The sequence below is a fragment of the Eurosta solidaginis genome, chromosome 3, assembly GCF_040869045.1.
Source record: "Eurosta solidaginis isolate ZX-2024a chromosome 3, ASM4086904v1, whole genome shotgun sequence".
Classification (NCBI taxonomy): domain Eukaryota; kingdom Metazoa; phylum Arthropoda; class Insecta; order Diptera; family Tephritidae; genus Eurosta; species Eurosta solidaginis.
Window position 1 is genome coordinate 143,906,042 of NC_090321.1, and position 14,320 is coordinate 143,920,361.

The 14,320-nt window shown below is 39.7% G+C and overlaps 1 protein-coding gene across 9 annotated transcripts in view; it reads left to right on the forward strand.

Annotated features, from left to right (window-relative positions):
- The window catches only part of LOC137244315 (sodium-dependent neutral amino acid transporter B(0)AT3), a 598,031-nt gene that overhangs the window by 361,507 nt on the left and 222,204 nt on the right, over positions 1-14,320 (forward strand). For all 9 annotated transcript variants that reach the window (XM_067773152.1, XM_067773153.1, XM_067773155.1 and 6 more), the window contains exon 5: positions 3,322-3,469. In XM_067773152.1, the coding sequence (XP_067629253.1) occupies positions 3,322-3,469 (148 nt within the window). The remainder of the gene's footprint in view (positions 1-3,321; positions 3,470-14,320) is intronic.

Genomic DNA, 14,320 nt, shown 5'->3' on the forward strand with positions numbered 1-14,320 from the left:
GGACCCTTTAGGGATCATTCCATGACTTTTTCTGTATTATTTCGGGATCATTTGGGGACCCTTCCGGCATCAATTCTTGATAGTTTGGCGGATCCACCAGGGTCATTTCGGGACCATGTTGGGATCATTTGGGGACCCTTCCGAGGTCATTTCTGGATCCGTACAGGATGCCGTAGGAGTCATTTTGAGATTTTTTTTGTTACTTTTTCGGAATAGTTATGAAACCCTTCCGGGATTACATTTGGATCCTTGCGGGATCCCATCGTGGCCATTTTCGGAGTATTTCGGGATCTCTATGGCTTTCGCGATCCGTGGTGGATCCGTCTGGGTCATTTCGAAACTTTTTTTGGATAATTTAGGAACCCTTCCTGGATGGTTTTTGAGATCCGTCCGGGAGCCCGTCAGGGTAATTTCGGAACTTTTTCGGGACTATTTCGGGATCACTTTGGTACCCTTCAGGGATCATTTCTGTGTGGTTCTCTGGATAAGTCTGGAATCGTGTCGTTGTCATTTCGGTGTTTTTTGGGACTATTAGGGAACTTTTGGAGACCCTTCCGGGGCGTTTCTGGATGGTTTTCGGGATCCGTCCGCGATAGAGACGGGATCATTTCGTGGCTTTTTCTGGATAATTTCGGGATCATTTGGAGAACATATCAGGTTATCAGCTCATTTAATTCTTTTTTTACTCAATTACAAAATAAAGTGCATTAAACAGAAAAAAATGTTTAAGCAGATAACTTGATAAGCAGGCTAACGTGAATAGCCCATATATCTCATTTTCTCCTTGCGGACGGGGCCGCGGGTAAAGGCTAGTATATTATAAATGAGAAAGTTTGGATGTTTGGATGTTTGTGTGTTTGTGCAGACGTTTGTCTTTGTGACTCAATCACGCAAGAACGGCTGGACGAATTTGGATGAAATTTGGCACGCATATAGCCAATAGTCTAGAAGGATCTAGTAGCTATACATTTTTCAAAAGGGGGGAGGTCCCCGGCCCCTAGGAACAGTTATAATTTAATTATTATATTTTTTCGCCTTTGTGACTGAATCACGCCAGAACGGCTACACGAATTTTGATGAAATTTGGGACACAGACAATAGTCTACTAGCGAAACTTTTTTCAAACATGGAAAGGGGGGTGGGAGTCCCACGACCCCTTCAAACAATTACTTTTTAATAATATTTACACAATATAACTTTACGTATACTGGCCTTCACCAATATTACAGACTCAATGGGTCAATAAGTCGAGGGCTTGCAAAGTGAGCAGTGACACTCTGCGCGCCCCCCTTCCCCTTCTCTACCCATCTTGTGTAAAATCTATAAATTGTTATAACTCAATATAAATGTTCTCTTAAATCAATAATTTTTGGTATCTGGCTCACACATCCGCCCTCCTTCTATTGTTTTTATTAGTACGCTTTTATTAGCTTTACCTGTATGTTTCTTTGTAACTTTTCATTCGCTCCAACGCGTCTGCTGCCTTATGGTTTTATAGTTAGCTTCACCTTATTGGCAATTCCGTTAGGGTCATATCGAGACCCTTCCAGGATCATTTCTGGATGGTGTTCGGGATCCCTCCGGGATCGCGCCGGGGTCATTTCGGGACTTTTTCGGGACTATTTCGGGAACATTGTGGGACCCTTTCGGAATCATTTCTGTATAGTTTTCGGGGTTATTTTGGTACATTTTCGGGACTATTCCGGGATAATTTCGGGACTATTTCGGGAACATTTGGGGACCCTTCTGACATCATTTCTGGATAGGTTTCGGCATCCGTCCGGCATCATGTCGGGGTATTTTCGGGATCATTTGTGTACCTTTGGGAGATAAATTCTTGATGGTTTCCGGGTTCATTACGGGAATTTTTCGGGGTCATTTTGGGTCCCTTCCGGCATCATTTCTGGATGGTTTTCGGGTTCCGTCCGGGATCCCGTCGGGACCATTTCGGGGCTAATTTGGGATCTTTTGGGGTATCTTCCGCCATCGTTGCTGGATGGTTTTCGAGATCCGTCCAGGATCCCGTCAGGGTCATTTAGGGGCTTTTTCTCGACTAACACGGGATCATTTGGGGACCCTTTCGGCATCATTTCTGGATGGTTTTCGGGATCCGTCCGTCATCCCGTCAGGGTAATTTCGGGATCATTTGGGGTACCTACCGGCATCATTTCTGAATGGTTTTCGGGATCCGTCCGGGATCCCGTCGGGGTCATTTCAGGACCTTGTCGGGATCATTTGGGGCCCCTTCCGGCATCATTTCTGGATGGTTTTCGGGATTCGACCGGGATCCCGTCGGGGTTATTTCGGAACATTTTCTGAACAAATACGGTATCATTAGGGGACCCTTTCGGTATCATTTCTGGATGGTTTTCGGGATCCCGTCAGGGTCATTTCGGGACTATTTGGGGATCATTTCCGTCATCATTTCTGTATATTTTCCGGGATGCGTGGGGGATCCCGTCAGGGTCATTTCGGGACTATTGGGGTATCATTTGCGGACCTTTCCGGCATCATTTCTGGATAGCTTTCGGAATCCGTCCGGGATTTCGTCGTTGTCATTTCGGGACTTTTTTGGGATAATTTGGGGTCCCTTCTGGCCCCATTTCTGTATGGTTTTCGGGATCCGTCCGGGATCTAGTCGGGGTCATTTCAGGACCTTTTCGGGTTCATTTGGACTAAGTCGGGATAATTTAGGATATTTTCTGGATGTTTTTTGAGATCCGTCCGGGAGCCCGTCAGAGTCATTTCGGAACGTTTCCCGGGCTAATTCGGAATCATTTTGGGCCCTTCAGGGATCATTTCTGTGTGGTTCTCTGGATAAGTATAGAATCATGTCGTTGTCATTTCGGGTTTTTTGGGACTATTCCGGGAACTTTTGAAGACCCTTCCGGGCCAGTTCTGGATGGTTTTCGGGATCCATCCGCGATATCGTCGGGGTCATTTCGTGGCTTTTTCTGAATAATTTCGGATTCATTTGGGGATCCTATCAGGTTATCAACTCATTTAGACCTAAATTACAAAAATAAAATGCATTGGACAGAAAAAACTTTTTAAACAGATAACTTGATAAACAGGCTAACGTGAATAGCTCATATATTTCATTTTCTTCTTGCGGACGGGACTGCGGGAAAAGGCTAGTTTAATAATAATCCCAAGTGATAGAAATAAAACCTCACCACCTTTGGTTAAACTTTTTCTACCACGAATGTGGACCTTATTTGGGATTCGCTCTTATGAATGTATGTTAGGTATTTTTGAGGTACTTTCATCTAGCCCAACTTACTGACTGAAAATTAGTATAACAACTTTTCTATTCTACAGCAATAAAGACATTTTATTCAAACGAGAGCTGATACGATCAAAAAATGTGACCATGGAAGTTTACGAAGCAGCTATGTTAAAAATAAACGCAACGGAATCAGTAAGCCTGGAACTGGAAGAATGCAGTCTTTCAAAACAACTTGATAATGTGAGTATACATTATAGCATATATAATGATTTTCAAACCAAAATTTTATGAGTGCATCCTTCAGTTGTTTATGATATGGATGACATTAAGCTGCACTTTCTAAAACCTATCTTATAATCTGAATAAATAGAAAATTTTGTTATGTAAGAGTATACGAATATTCCAAAACTTCTCCTCATGCACATAAAAAACGTGGTCCAATTTACATGGCGGTGTCCTACGCCGGGATTACCTACTCCAGTTCGGAATAATCTATCAGAGTATTTCATAGAACACCTAAGGGCGAGGACTTTCTAAAAAAAACTTAATAGACCACCCATAAGCGATGCTAGAGATGGACCAGTAATTCATATTGAAGTACTAATAAGACAAAATACATAATCTAACCATCTTCTCCAGGGACGGTGAAGTAATGGTACCAAACCCTCTATTCAATAAATTACACAATATTCACACCAAAATGCATAAAACCCAATAACAACTTCCATACCAAAAGAATAAGAATAATATTGACAGCTGTCAAAAAGTCAAATGCAACAAAAAAATTACAACAAAAACAAATAAGGAAGTCTAAGTTCGGGTGAAACCGAACATTACATACCCAGCTGTACACTTGAAATGCTGTTGTTGTTTGTTTTGTGTGCTTAATAGTATTACAAGGCTGCGCTAATTTTCGTTTAAAAGAAGCAAAAAGGATTCAGAGGCTAACACCAATGACGATGAGCGGGTAATAATGCAGTTTTCCTTCAGATATGGGTATTTGCCTACTGTTTCTTATAAAATAAAGACATAGCAGAAAGAAATTTTCCAACTTTTATTATAAATAGCTTATTACCTGCATGTACGCACTTTTAAAAAATCTTTTATATAAAAAAAGGCGATTTAACCGATTTAGTCCATTTTTACTGAAAATATTTCCTGTTAAACATCAAATTTTTCGTCGATTTATGGCTTCAGAAACGTTGGGAAATGCATTGTAAGAAAGAGGCTGTGCCACGCCCATTTTTCAAGATTAGAATTTTTTCCCATTTCTTGTTATAATGGCACAAAATACGATTGGCACAAAACTATTTTTCCCTAAAATGTAACTTATTATTTTTGCCTACGACCCTTTTTAACGTCATTTATATAAAGATCTTTAACCAATCTCGCCCATTTTTTCTAAAAATATTTCCTGCTATAGGGCAAATTTGTATACTCAATTTTATTACGATCCGTTAGTTTTTCATCGAGTTATAGCTCCCAAGCATAGACGGTACCACTCCCATTTTTTAAAATTTGAAGTTTTTCCTATTTATTGTTGTAAATCCACTTGGGAAATGAAATACCATAGATATAAAACCCTTTTTTGCAAAGATATAGCTTATTTTATTCGTCCACGACCCTTTTAAAAATCTTTTATATAAAATTGGGCGTGATCCTTAACCGATTTGGTTAATTTTTCTTCAAAGCATTCCTTATAGTAAATGCAACCTCTCTGCCGAATTTTGTTGCGTTAGGTTTAACGATTTTTGATTTATGATTAATAATATTTGTAAAATTGATTTTATCACAAGTGGGCGGTGCAGCGCCCATTTTAAAAAATTTTATCGGGAGTTTCAATATCAGTCCACACGTCAAATTTCAACATTCTAGGTGTATCATTTACTAAATAGTCAGATTTTTTGTGTTTTACAAAATGTTATATTTACAAAAAGTGGGCGTGGTTATCATCCGATTTCGCTCATTTTCAATACCGTTTACTCGTGTACCAAATTTGGTGAAGATATCTCAATATTTATTCAAGTTATCGTGTTAACGGGCAGACGAACAGATGGGCGGACGGACATGGCTTAATCAAAATTTTATACTCAGCTGAGCAGAGCTCACAGAGTATATTGATTTTGTTCGCATAACGATATTCCGTAACGGAATAAACTAATCGAGATAGATATAGACTTCTACATATCAAAATGATCTGGGCGAAAAAAGAAATTCATTTAACATGTCCGTTCGTCCGTCCATCCGTCCGCCCGTAAACACGATAACTTGAGTAACTTTTGAGGTATCTTAATGGAATTTGGTACGTAAGGTCCTGGACACTCATCTTTGATCGCTATTTAAAATGAGCGAAATCGGACTATAACCACGCCCATATCTATATCAAAAATTTCCGAAACCCCAAAAAAGTGCAATAATTCATTATCAAAGACGGATAAAGCGATGAAACTTGGTAGGTGGGTTGACCTTATGACGCAGAATAGAAAATTAGTAAAATTTCTGACAATGGGTGTGGCACCGCCCACTTTTAAAAGAAGGGAATTTAAAAGTTTTGCAAGGTGTAATTTGGCAGTTGTTGAAGATATCATGATGAAGTTTGGCAGGAACGTTACTCCTATTACTATATGTGTGCTAAATGAAAATTAGCAAAATCGGATGACGAACACGCCCACTTAAAAAAAATTTTTTTTAAGTCGAATTTTAACAAAAAATTTAATATCTTTACAGTATATAAGTAAATTATGTCAACATTCAACTCCAGTAATGATATGGTGCAACAAAATACAAAATTTAAAGAAAATTTCAAAATGGACCTGGCTCCGTCCTTTTTCATTTAATTTGTCTAGAATACTTTTAATGCCATAAATCGAACAAAAATTTACCAATCCTTGTGGAATTTGGTAGGGGCATAGATTCTATGATGATAACTGTTGTCTGTGAAAATGGGTGAAATCGGTTGAAACCACGCCCAGTTTTTATACACAGTCTACCGTCTGTCCTTCCGCTCGGACTTTAACACGATAACTTGAGCAAATATCGATATATCTTTACTAAACTTAGTTTTCGTACTTATTTTAACTTACCTTATCTTGTATAAAAAATGGCCGAAATCCGACTATGACCACGCCCACTTTTACGATATCGAAAATTACGAAAAATTAAGAAAGGTGCCATAATTCTATACCAAATATGAAAAATGGGATGAAACATGGTAATTCGATTGGTTTATTGACGCAAAACATAACTGTTACCGCCACATAATACATTTAGCTTCTAGTAGTTATTCAACACTGAAATTATCGATTGTTATTATTCTTTAGTACATACGATCTTCGTCGATTTCCGTATTTACACGGACTTATACACATTTTTTGAAACTAAGCTATCACATGTAAAATTTAAGGTTAATCATTGCAATTTGAACAGTGTCCGAGTTAGATAACTTAGTATAAATCACAAGTAAAATTGTCTTCCTTTCTTCACTAGAAAAGTATGTATACTTATCTAAACTTTAACCATATTCTGTTAATAAGAGAAATTCCAATTTCATCCAGGAATTTTAAGTATTTATGTCACTCCTGGTATATCCAGTCCTGATTTGAGTTCAAAATCGACGAAAATCGGCAGAACGTACATACGCAGAATAAATTTCTCCGCTTACATTTAATTAAAATTATTTTTTAATTATCAACAACTTATACGGACCAATCGCCGGACTAACTTGGTGCCGGAAATCAACTATAGCAATCGATCGAAAGCAAAATCACAATATCTATACTCTACCTCGCAGTAAGTACAAAATTAGCCATTCTAGTTTACAGGGTCCATCATCCAACCACCCAAAACCAAATCCTCCCGAATACCAGCAAAAGCAGCAGCCACTTAACACAACGGCGACGAACAAACGTCCATTAAGCTTCGCCTCGTGTGCCTCTGCAACTACTCAAACGCGTCGAAGGTCACTGGAGTTACGAAGACTCGCTGAGGAAGAACAAATAAAACTAGACTTCGTTGTCAGGAAGTATAAGCTATTGGAAAATGACGTAGATGAATCGAGTAACGATTCAGGTTCTGTGAAAGTAAGTGCAGTTAAAGAATGGATAAATTCGGTGAATGCTGCACCAAAGGAATCTACAACGTTTGGTGTTGCGAATGCGCCACCAGCCGCTGAAGATGCACTAGATTCGGTAAATGCGCCAGCAGCCAATGGAAATAACATCGCACGTAATCACATAAACTCACAAACTGCTGATTATAGAAGAGCAAACGTCACTAGCAATACTCGGAATTACAATACACAGGTTACGTATATTCCAAACGCGACCATGAATTACAACCGGCACGCGGAACCTATTATAGGCGATCAATCATGCCCTAACACTTACCCTATGGGGGCGGAATGCACAATGTTTGAACAAGGTAGAACACAAGAAAATGCAGCGACAACAAACGGCCGCGTAAATTTTGCTTTCAGCACTTCTCGATATAACTCCACGATGTTACATATTCCGCCTTCGTTAATAGGGCCACAGAATTTTGCACCTCCACCACGTGTGTCAAACATGAGGTTCCCACAACTTACAGAAACTGCACCGATTAATAATAATAACCATAACAACTTGACTTTGCAACAAATAAACGCACGTCACTCAGTTCCACGCGAATTGCCCACATTCTCTGGACGACCGGAAGAGTGGCCAATTTTCAGTGCCACGTATGACTGGTCTACAACGGTCTGTGGGCTAAATGATGCTGAAAACTTAATCCGACTTCAAAAATCTCTAAAAGGAGACGCGTACAATGCTGTTCAATATATCTTAATACACCCGGCATGTGTGCCTGATGCTTTATCGACCCTAAAAATGCTATACGGACAACCACAGAAAATTATCAACTCTATTAAAAACAAAATAAAAGCAATGTCACCAATTAATCAAAATAAGTTAGAAACTTTCACTTCTTTTGCTGTGAATGTTAAAGCCTTAAGAGCTACTATAGAAGCATCCGGCTTATATAATGAATTAGAAAACTCGTCTCTATTGCAAGAGCTTATAGAGAAATTACCCCCAACTCTCCAGCTGAAGGGGGGCACCTTTAAATTAGGGTTATTAAAAGAAAACAAATACGTAAATCTTGATACATTTTCAGATTGGATATTTGACGTCGGAATTTCTGGTAGCAGTGTAAATGTAAATCAAGTTATGCAAACGTTAGACAGTAAAAACAAAAAAGCTTTTGTTTACTCTCACGCTACTCAGCAAAGGAAATGTTGCGTTTGCAAACTGAATTGCAACAATGTTGCGAAGTGTCAAAAATTTCTTAGTATGGATCGAGCAATGCGTTGGAATATTGTGAGACAACATAACCTCTGTAAACAATGCCTCGGGCAACATGTTGATAGAACAAATGTCAAAAAGGTTGCGAAGTGAATGGGTGCGTTTATAAACATCACTCTCTTTTGCATCGTTTTTTCACTACAAACAACAAAAGCAACCACAACTGCAGCCAATTGAAGAGCAATTAGCAAATGTCAAAACAAATGCAAACAGCTGTAATGCGCATTGCAATAAAAATCAAAACGTTTTATTTAGAATTTTGCCTATCACAATATTTGGTAAAGACAATAAGTCTGTTAAAACTTTTGCATTTATTGACGAAGGATCGTCAATTACGTTAATGGACCAATCAATTGCTGAAGAACTGAATCTAAGTGGAAAAAGCGAGCCACTATGCCTGAAGTGGACAGGCGACGTGCGGAGGACCGAAAACGAATCGAAGGCAGTAAATATACAAATTGCTGGACCAAATCAGCGAAAAATAAATCTTCAAGCACACACGGTGAAGAAATTATCTCTTCCAATGCAGAGCGTTGACTATGGAAAAATCAGTGAGGAATACAAGCACATAAGAAACCTACCGATATCGAGCTACACCAATGCTATTCCTACACTTTTAATTGGTTTCGATCACTTTAAATTGGGACTAGCGCAAGACATAAGGGAGGATCAGCCAAACGAGCCAGTAGCAAAACAGTGTTAGGGTGGCACATTTACGGAACAGCTGGGGATAAATCAGCGGCACATGAACAGTGGAATTGCTGGGTATGCGAATGTTCAAAAGAAAATGATGATGAACTGCATGCTGCGGTTAAGAAGTTTTACGAATTTGAAAGTCTAGGCATTGTTGCTACGCAGAAGTCGTTACCTTGTAAAGAAGATGAGCGTGCTTTGAATCTGTTACACGAATATACTCGCCGAGCTCCTAATGGCCACTGCGAAAGTTGCCTTCTTTGGCGCTTTGGTGAATTTGAATTGCCGGAGAGCTACATTATGGCAAAAAATAGACATCTGGTTGGAGAAAAAGCTCCAACGCGAACCAAATCTTAAAGCCATATTTGATATCACTATATCTGGTTATTTAAGAAAAGGATATATTCATAAACTAACGAGCAGCGAGATCAACGAAAACGAACAAAGGCGCATATGGTATTTACCAATATTTGCGGTGCTCAACAAAAATAAGCCAGGCAAATCGCGTGTAGTATGGGATGCTGCCGCTAAATCACACGGCGTTTCCCTTAACACTTTTCTGTTGAAAGGACCCGATCTAATCGTATCCCTGCCCGCAGATTTATACCGGTTTAGGCAAAAGGCTATTGCTATATCAGCCGACATTCAAGAAATGTTTCATCAAATATTTATTCGCCCCGAAGATCAACACGCTCAACGTTTTCTTTGGCGTGGGTGTGATGCTTCCGTAGAGCCGGGTATTTTTGTTATGAAGGTGATGATCTTTGGAGCAGCTTGCTCTCCATCGACTTCTCAATTCGTTAAAAACTTGAATGCTGAACGGTTTGCCAGTAGCCAAGCTAGAGCAGTCGATGCTATTCAAAACAACCACTATGTTGATGACTACTTAGATTCCGTCGACTCTAAAAAAGAAGCTATCACTCTTGCGCATAACGTCCAATACATTCGCAAGGCTGGTGGGTTCAATATTCGTAATTGGTGCTCCAATTGTCCGGAAGCTTTAAAAACATTGGGCGAATCAGCCGCCAAACTTAAAATTAATATCAGCGGCGATAACACCACGGAAAAAGTACTAGGAGTTTTCTGGATTCCCAGTGACGACGTAATTACATTTAAACTATACATTTAATGACTATATATGACCCCCTTGGTCTAATCAATAATATATTAATATTTGGAAAAATATTATTACAAGCCGTCTGGCGCAGCTCAGTCAAATGGGATGAAGAAATTGTATCCGGTCTAGCAGAAGAAAGGTTTCAATGGCTAAAATGTTTGCCTATATTAGAAGATATCAAAATTCGGCGTTTCTATATAAAATACCATGCTAATTACGAAGGAGCTGACGTTCAGCTGCATACCTTTGTCGATGCCAGCGATTCTGCTTATACCGCAGTATGCTACTTACGTGTATCAAAAGATAACGTCGCAGAATGCTCTCTCATATGTTCAAAGGCTAGAGTAGCGGCTCTAAAACAAATTTCTATCCCCAGACTGGAATTTATGGCAGGACTGATAGGTGTTCGGTTCTCAAGGTCCGTATCGGATTCATTATCGATTAAGATAAGCCGTAAAGTTTTTTAGTCTGATGCCAAACCAGTTTTAAGCTGGCTGCACTCAGATACTAGACGCTATCATCAGTTCGTGGGACTGCACATAGGCGAAATTTTGGAATCAAGCGACCTTTCAGAATGGAGATGGATTCCGTCAAAAAGTAACGTTGCAGATGAAGCCACAAAACGTCATAAAATATTTGACGTCACTTCATGTGTGCGTTGGTTTAATGGCCCGGACTTTCTTTGCAGGCCTGAGGATGAGTGGCCACAAGAACAACATAATATTGAAGCGACTATTACTGAGCTGAAGAAACATGTCTTTCAAATATTAGAAGTTACACCACTAGTAGATGTAAATCGCTTCTCAAAATAGTGTCGGCTATCTAGGACTATGGCTTACGTTATGCGCTATATTCAAAACTGTAAGAGACGCAAGCTAAATCACCAAATGCTTTTCGGAGAGTTACAACAAGAAGAGCTTTATAAGAGTGAATTATTTCTTTACCGACAAGCACAGCTCGAAACATTTTCAGAAGATATTGCGCAGCTAAAAAGTAAAAATTGTCTAAGGAAAACCTCTTCACTATACAAAGTGACAGCATATCTTGATAAAGACGACATTTTAAGGGTGGACAGCAGAATAGCTAATGCGCCGAGGTCTCGAAAGAACCCAATAATTCTTCCTAAAAATGGTCGCATCACAGCCCTAGTCGTTCCGCACTTCCATTCGAAATTCCACCACTTAAATAATAAAACCGTGATAAATGAAATACGCCATTTTTCTATATTCCACGCATACGATCAAGAGGGAAATCAATTTTGAAAGAATGTCAAATATGCAAAATTATGAAGGCTAAATCCGCAACTCCACAAATGGCAATATTACCACGAGCACGTACCACTCCATACGTAGCCCCATTCACGTTTACAGGTATAGATTATTTTGGACCGATCCTTGTTACGGTGGGACGTCATAAAGAAAAAAGATACGGTGTTTTGTTTACATGTTTGACATTGAGAGCTATTCACGTGGAAATCGCTTTCTCTTGGACGACGAGCTCTTGTATCTTGGCATTAAGGAGTTTCATATCTCGCCGAGGCACGCCCCGAGAATTTTACAGCGATAATGCTACTAATTTTGTTGGCGCAGAACGGGAGTTACGAGAAGCTTTAGAAGCCGTTGACAAAAAGGTGCTCGTTCGCTCTTTCACAACCGCAACGACATCATGGAAATTCATCACACCGGCAGCTCCTCACATGAGGGGCGCATGGGAGCGCCTGGTTCGCTTATTTAAAAACATATTTTATAAAAGTACTCCGACTCGGGCACCGACTGATGAGCTGCTTCATAGTATGACGACAGAAATAGAAAATATCATTAACTCCCGACCATTAACGTATATACCAATCGATAGTGACCTAGAGGAAGCCTTAAACCCCCATCATTTTTTGTTGGGTAGTTCGAATGGGATGAAACCCCTTACCATCTTTGATGATCACCATACTGTTCTACGTCATACGTGGCTTACAGCTCAAAAATATGCTCAGCATTTCTGGCAGCGGTGGGTCAAGGAATACTTGCCAAGCTTAACTTGCCGCACAAAATGGCATGAGAAGAAGAAGCCGATTCGAGTAGGAGATTTGGTGGTGGTTGTTGACCCTGGAATGGTAAGAAATGTCTGGCAGAGAGGTAGAGTGCTAGATACAAAGACTGCTTCGGACGGACAGGTTCGGAGTGCCACTATACAAACCTCGCAGGGAGTTTTCGAAAGACCGGCTGTCAAATTAGCAGTACTAGACGTGGCTCGGGAAAAGGAGTAAGCCCACGAATGCTTCTCGTCTTACTGGAAGGGGGAATGTTACCGCCACTTAATACATTTAGCTTCTAGTAGTTATTCAACACTGAAATTATCGATTGTTATTATTCTTTAGTACATACGATCTTCGTCGATTTCCGTACTCACACGGACTTATACACATTTTTGGAAACTAAGCTATCACATGTAAAATTTAAGGTTAATCATTGCAATTTGAACAGTGTCCGAGTTAAGATAACTTAGTATAAATCACAAGTAAAATTGTCTCTCTTTCTTCACTAAAAAAGTATGTATACTTATCTAAACTTTAATCATATTCTGTTAATAAGAGAAATTCCAAATTCCTCCAGGAATTTTAACTCTTTATGTCACTCCTGGTATATCCAGTCCTGATTTGAGTTCAAAATCGACGAAGATCGGCAGAACATACGCAGAATAAATTTCTCCGCTTACAATAACTTCGGAAAAAACTTTGTAAAACGGGTGTGACACCTATCATATTAAGTAGAAGAAAATACAAAAGTTCTGCAGGGCGAAATCAAAAGCCCTTGGAATCTTGGCAGGAACAGTATCTTGGTATTACATATATAAATAAATTAGCGGTACCCGACATATGATGTTCTTGGTCACCATGGTCCACATTTTTGTCGATATCTCGAAAACGGCTTCACATATACAACTAAGGGCCACTCCCTTTAAAAGCCCTCATTAGTACCTTTAATTTAATACCCATATCGTACAAACACGTTATAGAGTCACCCCTGGTCTACCTTTATGGTGATATCTCGAAAAGGCGTCCACCCATAGAACTAAGGCACACTCCCTTTTAAATAATCATTAACACCTTTCATTTGATACCCATATCATACAAACACATTCTAGAGTCACCCCTGATCTACTTTTATGTCGATATCTTGAAAAGGCGACCACCTATAGAACTAAGGCCCACTCCCTTTTAAAATACTTATTAACACCTTTCATTTGTAACCCATATCGTAGAAACAAATTCTAGAGTCACCCCTGTTCCACCTTTATGGCGATATCTCGAAAAGGTGTCCACCTATAGAACTAAGGCCCACTCCCTTTTAAAATACTCATTAGCTCCTTTCGTTTGATACCCATAATGTACAAACGAATTCTAGAGACAACCCTTGTTGTTGTTGTGGTTGTTGTTGTTGTAGCAATGCTTCGCCCCACCTAATGGCTGCGACCGATAACAAATTGTCATCAATATCCTCTAACGGGAGTCCAAGGAAACTTGCTGTTTCAACAGGGGTGGACCATAATGAAAGGGGTGTTAGAGGCGTTGGTTCCACATTACAACTAAAGAGATGATTGGTGTCATGTGGGGACACATTGCAAGCGGGGCATACATTTTGTATGTCGGGGTTGATTCTGGATATGTAAGAGTTTAACCTGTTACAATATCCAGAACGAAGTTGAGCCAGACTGACTCGCATTTCTCTGGGGATATGCGTTCCTCTTCCACAAGTTTTGGGTACTGTTCCCTGAGCACTGGATTTACCGGGCAATTCCTGGCTTAAATGTCCGACGCCTGTTTGTGGAGTTCACCAAGGACCTGCGTGTTTTTTTTTCTTCATACGGCTTAGTTCTCAGGTGCCGTATTTCCTCAAAATACTTAATGAGATGACTCCTTAAGTCCCTAGGCGGTGTTGGCTCATAAATCAG